Genomic DNA, 16,769 nt, shown 5'->3' on the forward strand with positions numbered 1-16,769 from the left:
CTCCTTACCCAGAGAACAGCCTCCGCCTGTATTCCCCTTTCATACATAATGTGACTGGCCAACATTAGCCCACGTGTACCTTCACATTGGTTATGGTGCCTCTAGGAACTCTGGCGCATTTATACTTATGGAGATGACCCTCACCTGGCCATTTCAGCATTCTTCACACTTGCACACAGAGCCATTTTCCTAATCCCTCTCTTGGTCCCCTGGCCAGTATGGTGTGCAAACCGTATTTACCAATCTGTTTGTTGGGCACAAGGGTTTCAATTGGTTAATTAAACCTTTGAATTATCTTTGTTTTTTGTTTTTTGTTTTTTGTTTTTTTTGGACAACTGCCAATCTCTGAGCTCCTTTCCAAAAGTGGAATAGAGGCTTGTCTTTTCCCTGAATATCTCGGCTTTTGATCTAACTTAATTTCAGATAAATTTCAATACTGATTAAAAAGTGACAAATTACTTCTGAAACTGGAGAAATTGATTTCCCAAGGTAAGCAGTTCCAGATATGAGTTTGGTTTGCATTATTACCTCACAGTCTTTGAAATGGAATTTTTAGCCGCCTTCTCAAGTCTTGGTCTCCTTTGTAAGATTCATAGACAATTTTAATTCTTTAAGGCAGATTTGCTGGAACTTGTAATATTGGGAACTGTGGTACAAAGATGAATTAGTTCTTAAAATAATTCTTGGTTTCTCCCAATGTTCATCAAATTGAGAATTTTGTGGTCCACATTGTAAATATTCAGCATAATGTGCTGAACATTATTGTAGGCTTTGAGACTCCCCAGATAAATATGGCAGTGCTTGTCCTCAAATTACCCAGGGTCTGGTGGGAAGAAACCGTACTTTTTAATTTTTGAAGTAGGAAACAATGTAGTAATTATCTTAGTGTAATATAAGTCAAGATGGTTGGCAAAACCCAAAAAAGCGAAGTTAATTGCCAGGAGATTTGGGGGCTTGAGTGTTGAGAGCGTTGGTTGGGAGCATGCCGGAGAAAACAGGGACACATGCATTAGGTGACCTTGACTTGGATATTGAGGGAAAGAGAAGTTTGCCAGAATGAGAAACACTTGTGCAAAACCTTGGAGGCTTTAAAAAGTAACAAGCAAACAAACAAGGCTCATTAAAGAAGTGTAAAAGTTATGGTATGGCTAGAGAGTTTATAGGTATGTCAGCAGCTGCTTCTGAATGTTTCCATTTAATTACTTTCTGCCCAGTATCGTGTAAGTGTTAAGACTTCTAGAGAACGTATCACTTACATCTAAGGAGCAGCAGCCGGAAGAACAGGTGGCAGCAGGTGGCCTACAGAAACCTCCCATCTTCCCAGATAGTAAGCCAGGCATGGAAGTGATGGGCGGGAGAGCAAGTACTGAGCCAAAAGTCTTGCATGTGTATAGAAGATATATAAAGAAGTAAATCCAAGGATACTGCATCTCTGGCTTTGGGGAGATCGGTGAATATTTGCTGAAATGAATGGAAATCCAGTATGTATGTAAATGGAAGCTTCTAGATGGTGAATTCTGTCTAACTGTACCTCTTAGCAAATGTCACCACAATGGGAAAGGCAAATAACTCACAGAAAAGGAAATTGGAATGGCCAACAAACAGGAAAATCAATTAATAATCAGAGGAATGCAAATTTAAATCACAAGTAGGTGCCATTTCTCACTCTAGAAATTGGTGAAAATAAAATTTAAAAACCTGGTAATGCTAAGTGTTGGAGATATTATGGAGAAAAAGGTATTCCCACACTTTCTTGAGCACTTTAGAGAGCAATTTTGTAATATCTAATGAGGTTTAGAAATGCACTTACCCTGGGACCTGACAATTCCAATCTAAAGAAATATGCTCAGGTGCTTAAGGATTTATGCAAACAGAATATGATTACAGTTGCATAATAGAGCAAAAACTGTGGATAAGTCCAATGTCCTTTACTAGGAAAACAGATAAGTTGTAATATACTTACATAGTGGAATATTGCACAATGTTTTTAACTGAATGCATCAGATTTACAAGTATATTCTGGATAAATTTTACAAACATATTGATTGAAAAAAATAAGCTGCAGTGTAACTTACAGCAAATTTGTAAAATACTCATCAGTTTTAAATGTTTTATATGAAAAACATATGGGTCAGTAAAAGTATAAGGACCTGGATAGGAAGAATACAAAACAATTTAAGAATGGTTAATGGAGAGAGGGAAATGGGATTAAGGGAGTGCAAAGGGAACATCACTGTGTCTGTTACCTTTTCTTTCTGTTAAAAAAAAAAAAAAAAAAAAAAAAAAAGTAGACCTGAAGCAGGTAAGGCAAAATGTTAAAAACAAACAAACAAACAAAACAGAGTAGTGGTACATGTATTTTGTAATTTCCTATACTTTTCTATTGTTTTGAATAATTCATCACACAGTAGTGCTTAGTGCATACTAGGCACTTTCTAGGGTAGGTACTATTGTTTCTTTATCAGGAAGCAGGGGCACAGAGAGATTAAGGGACTGACTGGTATGTGAGCTGAGGCTGAGCCCGCTCCCCTGACCACTCTGCCACGTACTTCCTGGATCTCTGCTTCATTTCAGACCAGCTTCAGGACTAATGGAATGGGGGAAGCCAAGTAATCTTTAGGATCCTGTCCAGTTTACTTAGCCCTGATCACCAGTAGATGGATCGATCATTTCCATGAGCACATTTCTGCATGGCAACACTCTCCTGACACAGCCCTGCCTGCAGAAGGCTGACGGGGGTTTCTCTGCAGCACTGTGGACCTGCCACCTGTACCAGCTCCCAGCCAGGCTGCAGCTGTGCAGTGGTGACTATGCATCACACATCTTCCAGTGCCCACAACCAAATGGGAAGCGAATATGGAACAATTTTCCAAGTATTTTCTGAATCTCCTTGAAAACAGCACTTTTACATTATAAGATGCCACTGTACTAATGTAATAGGTAGATGCAGATAAGAGTTATTTTGAGGGCTGTAATTTGATTTCGTTATCTTAGGCAATCAAGATTGTTTAACACCAGGAATAGCTGACTAGAACAGCTGCTAAAACAGTGCTTTGTGTGGGAAATGAAGAAAAGGTTCAGTATTTTGACAGCCATTTCAAAGGTATGAGTAATAAGACTTTTAAGAAAATCCTAATTGTTGCTCCTTTTGTGGGGGGGCGGGGCAAGGGGATTCTCTAGACCAGATTTCTCATCTCCTAGTATTCTACATCGATAGAGGACAAAGGAGGAGTATTTCCTTTTTCCCAGGGTCTTGACTTCATGCACCAATAGAGTTTAGATAGCATGGTGATAATTTATTATTTGGATTTTTTTTTTTTTTAAACACACACACACACCCCTAACTTGTCCATTTATCATCAAACATGTGTTTAGTGCTTACTGGGCTCCAAAGTGCAGGGCCTGTGGATCCAAAATAATCAATTAGACCCTGCCCTCAAGGAACTCTCAGTCTGGAGAGAAGAGGAAAAAATGGGACAAGGCAAAATATGCAAGTAATCTTAAACAAATGTAATAGGCATTATAGAGGCAGAACTGAGAGGAAGAGTACAGTAGGAAAAAGGTGGCATTCAAAGATTAGGAGTTTGCTGTTTGAGGTCGGGGGGGACAAGAGCAGACAGACAAGTACAACATTTCGAGTGATCAGTGTTATCCAGGCGTGAAAGGACTCAACACTTCTGGGTTAATATGGAAAGAGTCTATTTCTTGATTTGACTGGCCAACTGCGTACCTCAGTTCACAGTATTACTTTCTGTTTGGATATCCAGTGCCTTAAATGTTCAGGGAATTTTCACAGAAATTTTCTCATTTAAATGTACCTAATGTGAATATCCTGATACACTTTCTGTAATTTACTTGAAAATATTTCAGCATGTACCTGTGCTACATACATGTATATCTGTTAGTTTTCATCCAAGTCTTAGTGGAAGTTGGTGGCGCCAGTCGTGAATGCAGAGGTAGGGTTGGTGAACTTGCATCTAATGAGAAACCCTCACTCCAGGGGGCCTTGCTTTAAGCAACTCGGTCTTCTTTATCTCTAATTGACACCAGAGGCTTTGTTAATTAGAATGGTTTATGTTGAGGTTGGTTTTTTTTTTTTTTTTTTTTTTTTTTGAGACGGAGTCTCATGCTGTTGCCCAGGCTGGAGTGCAGTGGCGCGATCTCGGCTCACTGCAAGCTCCGCCTCCCGGGTTCCCGCCATTCTCCTGCCTCAGCCTCCTGAGTAGCTGGGACTACAGGCGCCCGCCACCGCGCCCGGCTAATTTTTTGTATTTTTAGTAGAGACGGGGTTTCACTGTGGTCTCGATCTCCTGACCTTGTGATCCGCCCGCCTCGGCCTCCCAAAGTGCTGGGATTACAGGCTTGAGCCACCGCGCCCGGCGAGGTTGGATTTTAATTGGGAACATTGTGGTGATGAAGATATGTGGATTGGGTTGGACCTTTTCAGAGGTCTTCCTTCTTTTGTGTTACAGAGGACAAAAGTTCAGTGAGCCATAAAGGATGATAAAACTGAGGCTCCAGGAGGAAGTGGCAGAGCCAGGATTGAAGCATTCCAGAACCAGGACTGCCCCTGTCCGCTGCTCTGCCTTGCCCAGTCAATTATGCTTGCCCTTGAAAGAGTCTTGGTCTATGATGACACTCAGAGGCTTATTAAACCACACAGGCTGATTCTTTTGTTTGTTTGTTTGTTTGTTTGTTTGAGACAGAGTCTTGCTCTGTTGCCCAGGCTGGAGTGTAGGGGCATGATCTCGGCTCACTGCAACCTCCGCCTCCCAGGTTCAAGCAATTCTCCTGCCTCAGCCTCCCTAGAAGCTGGGATTACAGGTGCACACCATTGTGCCTGGCTAATTTTTTTTGGATTTTTAATAGAGAAGGGTTTTCACCATGTTGGCCAGGCTCTTCTTGAACTTCTGGCCTCAAGTGATCCACCTGCCCCAGCCTCCTGAAGTGCTGGGATTACAGGTGTGAGCCACCGTGCCCAGCCCACAAGCTGATTCTTGATTGCAACCCTCTAAACCCAGACTAAAGTTTGTATGCCTTAGAACCAACATATATGACACTTGTAGTAGTTTCAGCATTTTATTTCTTATTTTGATTCAAGATGTGAGAGGTATTACAAACACTCAATTATGAGTGATGCATTTGTGTGTCTAGTTAACAGAGAAGGAAATTTAGTGTTCTCGGCTAGCACTATTTCACTATTTTCTGCTTTTCCTATTATATTCTTCCATCTGTAGATAACTTAAAAGTCATTTAAGAAATTAGAGGTCTCTGTAGCAAATCCAAGTCACAGTAAAGCAAACAAAAATGCATATGTGTGTGATATAATTTGGAAATCTACCCCCTTGGAAGACTTTGCAGGCTGTAAAAATTTCATTTTTAATGTATTTCATACAGGCCAGAGCTAACAAGTTAATTTCTACTGAGCAAAAGTTTTTTTGTTTATTTTTATCCTGGTATGTTGAGGTCAGCTAATGGTCACTGTGGTTTGGAGTGAATCTAAATGGATTTTTTGCCGTTGGACAAAGACCAAGGACAACTGTAGGACTTCTGCATGTTCTACCTCACTTAGGCTTCTTGATTAATAACCCTAGTTCAGGAAGGCAAGGGTGATTATGACCACTTTACAGCTGAGGAAATCAAAGCAACGAGAAGTTAAATGTCCCGTCCCACTCCACAGAACTGGTTATAACAGAGTCAGAGACAGAATTGAGCTCTTCCGAACATGAGTTGACTAGATCATAGCTCCCTCCATGACACCAGGATGCCAGAGCAGAGGGAAGTGAATTTCAATGGCATTGTGCATATCAGGGTCTTATTTGGTATGGCCAGAACCAAACCTCAAGACGTTATTACAAAATAACACAACAAGAGGTACCGGTGGCAACATTTTCAGAATTTGTGCCTCAGATTCAGCGAAACTTTAGGAAAAGCCTGCAATCTGGCACTGAGCTTTGCTGCTTTCAGTATCAACAGTTGCAAAGCAAGGGAGGCTGGGGGCCTTCAGCCTCCATCTCCCAGCTTCAAATACCATTAGTTCCATCCCAAAGTCATCCTCTATAAACATGCAATCTAAATAGAGGTAAACTTAGATAAAAGTATCTTAGCAGGTTTTTTTCAGGTGGCTTAACCCCTCATTCCAAACAGCCTATTACCCCTAAGTCTTATTACCTTCAGTCTTCAAAAACAATCCTGGGGTAGTAATGGTGTCTCCATCTGGCAATTGAGAAAAGCGAGATTTTGGAAATAAAATGTCTTGGGCTAATATTGTCAACTGTTCTGGGTTCCTAATTGGTCCTTCTGAGTCCAAGCCCTGCTATATACTGGGTTCCATGTAGCTTTAGATTAACTATGGGCATTTACATTATGGGAATCTTTTGGATTCATCTTTCCAATTAAGGGATCTAGTTTATTATACCTTGGAGAATGTGTGTGTGTGTAATCCGTGTTATTTTAAAATGCTGTAGAAAATGTTTGGTGTCTAATCCCGCTTAAGTGTGGTTCAAAGGTGGTTAAAAGAGAAATTTGCACTGATGACAAGCTCCCAGTTTGAAGCTGTCAGAATCCTTGTACTGCCACCACCACACCTGACAAGTTGTCTGGGAACACTGGAAAAGGATTGCTGAGTGAGAAACAGGGTTGTGCGTTCTCTGCATGGCTGGAGTGCCTCAGCCGGGTCATCTGGGCAGACTTCGCCTTCGAGGCACCTTCCACCTTTGCTCACTAAGCCGCCTTCTGCTCTTAATTTCCTTTTCCTTGTCAGTTTTCCTCCTAGAAAGAGAAGGTACAGCCTGTTCTTAAGTGAGCATTGGTATACTGGGCATTTGTATTCCTTCCAAATAAATTGCTAAATTCATTTGCTGAACATTCAGGCTTGTCTGGACTTGACGATGTGAACAAGTTTTCACATGGGCCTGGTAAACCCTGGATAAGTGGATCACTGGGTTTCTTGACTCAAAGAACTAAACTTTGTGCTAAAAATGCAGACCCTGATCCTCAACCTTATTCCTGCATCATTTCATAGCATAGACCAACTCTGGTTAGCCCTGGTTATCATGACTGAGGTCACAAATGACAGAGGACTCTGCTGTTGAAATGGGAAGATCCCTCTGTTTCCCGGCCCTGGCTCATCCTAAACACGGTGCCAAAGCACTGCCTGACCTTCTCCTCCGCTCGATGATAAATGCCCTGGGGATGCTGTCTTATTCAGTTTTGTGCCCACAGGATTTGTCTTGCACATAGTAGGAATTTAATTAGTGTTTGCTGAGCTGAATTGTACTAATTTTTTAAACATAAATGGAAAGTGGAGCAGATGAAAATAACATGTGGGGCAGCCTGGCAGACTGAATCGGATAAGCACGACTGGTTCTCGTGACCTTGTCAAGTTGTGCAGCTTGTGCAGAGCCAGCATCATCTTAAATGAAATTTTCCAAGGCATGGTGCAATGGGAGATGGGGTTGTTGGGAGAGCTCATGAAAGGGCATGTTCACGCTGCCTCTGGGAATTTGGGAAAGTACTAAGGCAATTCTTACCTGTTTCTCCCCATGTTCCACCCTCAGGCCTGCTGGTGGGTACCCTTGATGTTGTGTTGGACTCCAGTGCCCGGGTCGCTCCTTACCGAATCTTGTACCAGACTCCAGACTCCCTGGTCTACTGGACCATCGCCTGTGGTAAGCAAACGCATCCTGAAATATGCAAGTTTTAAAAGAAACGTTAGGGTTCACAACTTTTTATCAGAAGGAAAGGAGTGTGTACTTGCTGAATGCAATCACTGGTATTTTAGGGTGATTAACCTTAGCCATTTCAACACATGAACCCAGAGGCTCAGTGGCTTAACACAACGAAAGTTTCTTTCTCACTCGGGTAGAGTCGTGTTGGGATTATGTGGCCTTCTCCATGTGTAGTGACACTCTGGAACACAGGGCCTCCAAGGTCAGCATACAAGGGAAGAGTGCGAGGGTGGAGCACATCTGTGTTTAACTTCCTTGGCCCAGAAGTGGCACACTCCGCCTTCCGTTCCACTCACACTTAGTGGCCAAGACTAGTCATGTGGGCCCAACCTCACTGCAGAGGAAGCTGGGAAATGAAGAAGGATGTGTGGAATACTTGGGTGTACTAAGTAATATTTGGTATATCCTAGCATAGTACTTCCTACTGAGTAGGGATTCTTTAGTTCTCCTAATGATAATCAGTAATGCTGTGCTGTGCTTAAAATAGTAGTCAACAGTCTTGCTTTGGCTGGTCCGACGGTCGTGAGCTATTTCCATTCATCACAGTCAGTTGCAGATGGAACTCCTTTTCTACTCTGTCCCCACTTCTCACTACTGCACTTGACTAGTCTTAAATTTTTTTTTTGTTGTTTTTCCAGATGAAGTCTCACTCTGTCGCCCAGGCTGGAGTGCAGTGGCATGATCCCAGCTCACCACAATCTCTACCTCCCGGGTTCAAGCAATTCTCCTACCTCAGCCTCCCTAGTAGCTGGGATTACAGGCGCCTACCACCATGCCAGCTAATTTTTGTGTTTTTACTAGAGATGGGGTTTCACCATGTTGGCCAGGCCGGTCTTGAACTCCTGACCTCAAGCGATCTGCCCACCTCAGCCTCCTAAAGTGCTGGGATTACAGGTGTGAGCTACTGCACCCAGCAAAAAAAAATTTTTAATCTTGCTTTTATTGGATCTCTCATAAGAACTTCTAGTCCAAATCGACCAAGTTTTTTGTTGTTGTTGTATTTGAGATAGAGTCTTGCTCTGTTGCCCAGGCTAGAGTGCAGTCACGCAATCTTGGCTCACTGCAACGTCCGCCTCCCAGGTTCAAGCGATTCTCCCGTCTCAGCCTCCCAAGTAGCTGAGATTACAGGCTCTTGCCACCACACCTAGCTAATTTTTGTATTTTTAGTAGAGATGAGGTTTCACCATGTTGGTCAGGCTGGTCTTGAACACCTGACCTCAGGTGATCCACCCCCCTCCCAAAGGGCTGGGATTACAGGCATGAACCACTGTGCCCGGACTTTTTTTTTTTTTCCTACAATTTCTTTTTTTGTAGAGATGGTGCCTCTCTGGGTTGCCCAGCCTGGTCTTGAACTCCTGCTTTGGCCTCCCAAAGTGCTGGGATTTCAAGCATGAGCCACTGCAATTGGCCCAAAATGGCCAAGTTTTTGTTTGCATGCGGTTTTTAAAACAGCCATAAGAAAAGTAAGGTCACTATATGAACACTTTTTTTAACTTTTATTTTTTCACCTCTACTTGATTTACAGGAAAGTTGAGCAGATTGTTCAGAGAACTCTCATCTGTACCACCCCCCATGCAGTTTCCGCTATTATTAACATCTTACTGTGGTGCATTTGTTATAATTAATGTACCAGTGTTGATACATTATTTGTAAGTAAAGTCTGTTGTTCAGATTTCCCTCATTTTCTTTTTCTGTTTCAGTATCCCATCTGGTATAACATTATAGTTAGTCAGTCATATCCCGTTAGGCTCCTCTTGGCTGTGGAATTTTCTCCGATTTTCCTGGGCTTGGATGATCTTGACAGTTTTGAAAGATACTGATCCAGTATGTTTTGGCATGCTCCTCAACTGGAATTTGTTTGATATTTTTCTCATGATTAGACAGGGGCGGTAGATTTAGATCACAGAGATAAAGGGCCATTTTGTTTCATGGTGCCAAGTGTACGTTTTATCAACATGATTTATGACTGTGGGCCTCCTTGATCACCTCCCTAAAATAGTGTTTTTTTAGGTTTCTCCACTGTAAAGTTACTCTGTTCTTCCCCTTTTCAAACTATTCTCTTTGGAGGGAAATCATTATGTGCAGTCCATACTTAAGGAGCAAGGATTTTTCTCTCCTTTAGGGTAGACTGTCTACATAATTTGTGGAGAATTGTTTTGCACAGTAAATTTATCTCTTCTCCCTCATTTATTTATTTAATTATTTATGTCACTATAGACTCATGCCTATTTATTTCATCTTCTGGGTTATAATCCAACACTACTTTATTCTTTGCTCAAATTGTTCCGGCTTCGGCCATTGGGAGCTTTTTCGGTTGACTTCATTCATTTTTAAAATTGATGTTTACTTGGTAGGAAGTGCTGTGCTGGGATCTAAAAATATAAAGACAATTATATTTGGTCTCTGCTCTTGAGAAACGTACAGTCTAGTGAGGATACAAGTAAATAGTCAATTACAGCCCAGTGTGAACCAGTGCCTTACGGTTCCATTGAATTTCTGGGCATCCAACTAAACAGAGGAATATAGGCTGGCCTCCTACAGAATTAGAAGAGGTTATCTAGGTGTGATTTCAGGCTGCTGGCAAGCTCCATTGCCTGGGTAATTCTCCCTCAGGGATCTAGTAGTACCTGAAATTCTAACATTGTAATTATGTCTCTCCCGCTCCCTGCCAGAGATGGAGTCTTGCTCTGTTGCCCAGGCTGGAGTGTAGTGGCACAATCTCAGCTCACTGCAACATCTGCCTCTTGGGTTCAAGCGATTCTCTTGCCTCAGCCTCCTGAGTAGCTGGGATTACAGGCACACACCACCATGCCCTGCCAATTTTTGTATTTTTAGTAGACACGGGGTTTTACTATGTTGGTCAGGCTGGTCTCGAACTCCTGACCTTGTGATCCGCCCGCCTTGGTCTCCCAAATGCTGGGATTACAGGCATGAGCCACCGTACCAGACCATAATTATGTCTTTTTAAATGTATTCTGAGATGCAAACAGCCCAATGAGAGACAATTAACTATAACCATTGTTTACACACCCCATGAACGAAGGCATGGCTTCAAGGTTCAGAGCAGTGGGAAAACCCATCAAAAAGTGAAGAATGGGGATTGAGTGAGAGGAAGGTGATAAAGGATTAAAGAAGAGGAAGCTGGGACTCTGACCTGGACAGACTTACCAGTGTAACCCAGGGTCCTGGAAGACAGTGTTCCAGTCTTCTCTGCACGTTTACCCACCACAGAGGGAGCCCGTAGAAGGGAAAGTACCATCTGGCCTGCCATAGTTGATTGGGTAAGCATCACATTTAGTTGGCAAACAATCTAGAATCATGTTTCGTAGCCAGCAGATGAAGAACTAAAAAGAAAGTTAAAAGCCAGGGAAAGCCACCAAGCCCCTCCACCTCATGAGGGTGTAGAAAGGACGCCGCCGCCTCCTTCTCACTCACTTTCCAGCAATCCTGCCACAAGTGCCCAACTGCTTGCGAGATCCTTTGCAGGCAGGAGGTCTTCAGAGCCCTCAGATCTCTCCTTACCGCCCTCCAGCCTCCTGGTCTTCCCACCTCAATTTCTGGTGATGTAAGGAACTGGTTTGTGTCTCCTGTGACTTTTCCTCTGACCCTGAGCCATCACCTTTGTTGTCGCTGACATTTATAATGTCATTGCCTGACGTTACTACTCCTCAGTCTGATTCTGGGGCTTTGCCATGGTATTGCTATGAAACAGATCTTCCTGTGAATACTCCTATGGGATAGAATTGGGTGTTACAAAGCTGAGATTCCTGAATTATTTGCTGAGCCAAGGCTAAGGAACACTAAGCTGTAAATGCTGATGGCATAATTTATTGTCCAAAGTGATGTGTAGTTTTCTTTTCCCAGTGGTACCTGTCACAATGAAATCACTGCATGATTTCATTATAATAAACCCAGAATGGTTTTAGTTTTTGTATATATTGATTATCCACAGAGATAGCTCCAGAATTTCTTTATGGGAGCCTGAGCGACAGAGCGAGACAAGTGTTGTGAAAGTGGTTTTGTGTTGTTGTTGTTTTTGTTGCATTTTGTTTTTTTTTTTTTGAGGCAATATCTTACTCTGTCCCCCAGGCTGGAGTTCAGTGGCGTGATCTCGGCTCACTGCAACCTCTGCCTCCCAGGCTCAAGTGATCCTCCCACCTCTGCCTCCCAAGTAGCTGGGACTACAGGCAGGCACCACCGTTCCCTGCTAATTTATTTATTTATTTTTTTGTAGAGACAGGGTTTCGCCATGTTGCCCAGCCTGATCTTAAACTCCTGTGCTCAAGCCGTCCACCTGCCTCAGCTTCCCAAAGTGCTAGGATTACAGGTGTGAGCCACCGCGACAGGCCACCATTAATTGTTCTTTCTTACTGATTTCCATTTAAAATCCAAGTTACTGGCTCCCTTTCATAAGATTTTAAGAGCAGAAGCTACTCCCTTAAGATTTTTTAAATGTATCTGTACCTTATTGTTTGTAAATTTAATGTTATTTTTCATAAACTACAAAGTTAGTATGGGGTAGGAAAATATATTAAAAACTTCTGATTTGCTAGGATTTTATGAAATATTGCTATAAAAGAAACTTCTGCAGACAATTGGGTAAGTCTAACTCACTGCCTTGTGGAATCTGTGGGATTATAAAACCTTTTTCTATAAATCTTGATCTTGTCATGTGTTTTGCAAATCTTTAATAAGCATAAATTGAGTTAAAGGGAGCATCTGCCACCAATGTCTTGACATAGACCACATAGAGCAGTAGTAGTGTTACTGGTAAATCCTAGCTGTATGATTTGCCTTAGACTTGACCCACATGAAATCAGGCAGGAGGACTCTTTCTGACCATCTTACTGCCACTATAATAAGCACCTGGCCCTGGGCAATATGAATCATACGGAAAGCGGGGTGGAGGTACCACGAATTATTTGATGAGACATTATTTTCACATGCCTCCTCTTTTTATCTTTTTTATTTTTTTGAGACGGACTCTTGCCTTGTCACCCAGGCTAGAGTACAGTGGCACAATCTCGGCTCATTGCAACTTCTGCCTCCTGGATTCAAGTGGTTCTCCTGCCTCAGCCTCCCGAGTAGCTGGGATTACAGGTGCCTGCCACCACGCCTGGGTAATTTTTGTGTTTTTAACAGAGATGGAGTTTCACCGTGTTGGCCAGGCTGGTCTTGAACTTCTGACTCAGGTGACCCGCCCATCTCAGCCTCCCAAAGTGCTGGGATTATAGGCGTGAGTCATCATGCCTGGCTTGCCTCATAATTACTAACAAATAATCTTCTGTTAGTTTATCCAGACTGGTCTGAAGAAGTTGATCATTTACATTTCCTTGACATGGAGAAATTTAATTGGGAAAGGGAGCGAAAAAACTTTCCTAAACGATGACCATTTCATTTCACTAGTACCCAAAATGCAGTTTTTGTTCTTTTTGGCTAATATGCCATTATGTCAACAATTCTAGCCTACAGAAGGGCATTTTTTTTAGTGGTTTGTACAGTAAATTCTACGTTTTATCCAGCCAGTTTTGTTGAGCTGGTTATACTGTACTCTGACAATTGTGTCTCTCATGGTTTACCAGTGAATTGACTATTTTGCACCTGGGGCTCACATGAGAATACTAAATAGGTGCAGATATGCCCCTAGCAGCTCATGTTTTGGATATGGTGTTCCAGAGGCAGAAGAGAGCCCAGTCCATTGTCTTCCTTGGCCTTCGGTTGGCAGAGGTAGAAAGCCATTTGACTTTCTCCCCATTATAAGGACTAGAAGGTTGTAACAGTAAAAAGGGTTGGTTATGTGATCTCCATGGGAATATGGACACATAGGAATGTAGGTCGTTCCAAGGATACAATCTAAAGAAAGGAGTTCTGGGACAGCTCAGGAGAATTAGAAGCAAAGATACAGAAGAGCTGCTGGCAGTTCCTTCTGGATGCATCTGACCTTCAAAAAGGGCTAATAAAGTAAAGCGTGGAGGGGATGTGTTTGATGGACACCTCACTGATAACAATGCTGAACAGTGCCTTGATTTGGCTGTGTATTGATTTAGTATCCCTTCCATTCCAGAATGTCATCTGGGCCTAGATGGTCATTGTGTTTCAGAAATGAAAGATAGATCAGCCACCGTCTTGCCTGCGCCTCTTATTGTAGTAGGATGCAGAGGCAAGGTGAATTGTCCAAGTTCACATTCCTGGTTATAACTAGTTATGTGGTGCTCAGACCAAGATCTCAGGTCTCCCCAGTCCCATCCCAGGACTTCTTAAGTGGCACCATGCTGGCTTTTATGATTAAATATTCTTCTAGTTAGCAAATGGTAAGACCCAGAGTTTAATTAAAGATTGCTAATTGGTTCTGCTCTTATTCTCTACTTTAAGTAAATAAAGTGTTGGGTAATTTAGTTGCCTTCTGCATGAGGCAGACGTAATGTGAAAGTTGATAGGTATTTTTGTGATTCTTTCTTGGTCTGTGTAACTCAAGTACTATTCTCGTATCCTTAGAAACACAGTGAGTTAAGAAAGCAAACAAAAATAATTGCTCCTTTTTCTTCAAGCAATACATGTTTGTTGCAAAAATTACAAAATATAGATGCATAAAATGAATAAAAAGAAAACAAAATACCATATCATAAATCATCACTTTCTAGACTTTAAAAAATCTCCAATATACTTTATATACCTATATATACAAATATATAGCTGGGGCTATAGGTGCACGCCACCACTCCTGGCTAATTTTTGTATTTTTAGTAGAGATGAGGTTTCATCATGCTGTCCAGGCTGATCTCAAACTCCTGACCTCAAGTGATACACCCACCTCGGCCTCCCCAAGTGCTAGGATTACAGGTGTGAGCCACTGCGCCTGACCTATCAATTTTAATAAGTAGATATTTTATGTGAATAGAACATAAATGATCTACTCAGTATGTTGTTGGAAATCTAGGGTTTTTTCCCCGAATGTTACTGTATTTTGAGCAATCTTAGTGAATATTCTCCTAAGATCTTTGCACATTCTCTTAATTATCACCTTAGGATAAATTTATGGAAGTAGATATGTTGAATCAAAGAATATACATGTAATTAAAATAGCAAAAATTAAAAAGTTAAAAAGAGGATATGCATGTAATTTATATCTCTAGCCTGACTGCCGTCCAGAAAGATAGACATTTGTGTTCCCACTATCCAGTAAAATAAGGATGTTAATACTGATTCTTACTGCCAAGGCTGAATGAGTTACCTGGGACTCTCTGTTCTCAAAGTGATTATAAAGCTGTGAGCATATTATTATGCCCATAGAGATTATAAGCAGAGTTATGTCAGAATCTTATCATAGTTACACAAGGGCATCTAGGCATATAATATGTACCCTTTGCAGTCAAACATAAGAGTTCCAGGGCCCGAGAGGTTTGTGCTAAATGTATGTTAGTCGAGCAGTAGTTAAGCAGATAGTTTCTTTTCTTGACATCAGAAGACAGAAATATTTTTTTAATCACATTTCAAGATGAGGTCTTTGTGTTCTGCTGCTTCAGGTAATTCCAAAAGTAATTATTTGGTGTTTTCTGTGTTCTAGGCCTATGCTAAGGACTTGAAGTGTATTACCTGACTTAATCTGTAGCACAAACCAATGTGTTAAGTGTTGTTTCTTACATATTACAGGCAAGAAATCTGAAGGACAAAGAGGTTAAAGGAACTTACCCATGGCCCCAGAGTTAGCGTGTGGCATTGTAGAAGTTTGAAACCAGGTGTACTTTTTTGACATGGTCTGAGGCATTAAGTAAAATTGCCTCACTCATAACCAGGCTTCTTCTTATTTCAGATAATTTAACCTTTATTCCTACTCGCTGCACTTGTAAAACATGTTAGAAGGCAGCAAAGTGTAGCAATTTAGAGTGTGGACTTCGGATGTGCACAGTGGCTCATACCTGTAATCCCCACACTTTGGGAAGCTGAGTTGGGAAGATCACTTGAGCCCAGGAGTTCGAGACCAGACTGGCCAACATAGTGAGACTCTGTCTCTATTAAAATAAATAAATAAATGAAAAAAGATTATTAAAAAAGAAAAAAAAGAATGTAGGCTTCAGAGCCAGAAAAATCTGGATATGTTTGACAGTTTTATTATTGTTGTTGTTGTTTTGAAACAGGATCTCACTCTGTAGTGGAGTGAGCAAGGCTGGAATGCAGTGGCACAGTCACAGCTCACTGCAGCCTTGATCTCCCGTTCTTAGGTGACCCCCTACCTCAGCCTCCTGAGTAGCTGGCACACACCATCACACCCTGGTAATTTTTGTAATTTTTGTAGAGATAGGGTTTCACTATGTTGCCCATGCTGGTCTCCAACTCCTAGGCTCAAGTGATTCACCTGCCTTGGCCCCTCAAAGTGCTGGGATTACAGGTGTGAGCCACCGTGCCCGGCCTGTTTGACATTTTAGTAGTTAAGTGTGATGCCTATTCTTGGTAAGCACAAATAATAGAGGACATTATCATTATCATCTTACTTAACCTAATTATAATTATAACTTTAGTTAGATGTGGATTTTGAAAAAGTATATTTTCATTTTTTCTAAAAATATTTCAAATCACCATGTTATCTTTGGGTTTTGTCTTTTGCCCTCTCTGAATATAAGTTTGCAATTTTTCTGGGTGTAGAAAGTACAAGGTGGCTTGGTAAATACAGGGACAATTTAAATGTTGCTCCTATGTGTGGAGTAATACTCTTGCCTTCATTTGATATGGCAACTTCAAAATTATCATCTTTGTGGATAAGATTATATTGGAAAAGGCCATAATACAGATGATTTCTTCATTTGGTTCCCTTTATTTAATTAGCTTCAAGTGCTATTCATGTGAGCTCGGTGATCCACATAGCCTGCTCTGAATCTGAAAATACTAGGTCAGTTGCTTTTTAATCCTTTGGAGGCTTATTGGGTTTTTGGTTTTGTTTTCTGCTATGTGATGAGTGGTTTTTATTTTTATATGCACATACAAGTGTACCTACACATGTGCGTACATACACTTATGATCAATGAGAATTTACCATTTTAGTTA

The 16,769-nt window shown here is 41.5% G+C and overlaps 1 protein-coding gene across 2 annotated transcripts in view; it reads left to right on the forward strand.

The window, feature by feature from the left end:
- LOC105493286 (TBC1 domain family member 9) overlaps positions 1-16,769 on the forward strand; it is a 138,003-nt gene that overhangs the window by 48,272 nt on the left and 72,962 nt on the right. For both annotated transcript variants that reach the window (XM_011760824.2, XM_011760825.2), the window contains exon 2: positions 7,560-7,670. In XM_011760824.2, coding sequence (XP_011759126.1) covers positions 7,560-7,670 — 111 coding nt within the window. The remainder of the gene's footprint in view (positions 1-7,559; positions 7,671-16,769) is intronic.

This window comes from Macaca nemestrina, chromosome 3 (genome assembly GCF_043159975.1).
Source record: "Macaca nemestrina isolate mMacNem1 chromosome 3, mMacNem.hap1, whole genome shotgun sequence".
NCBI classification, from domain to species: Eukaryota; Metazoa; Chordata; class Mammalia; order Primates; family Cercopithecidae; genus Macaca; species Macaca nemestrina.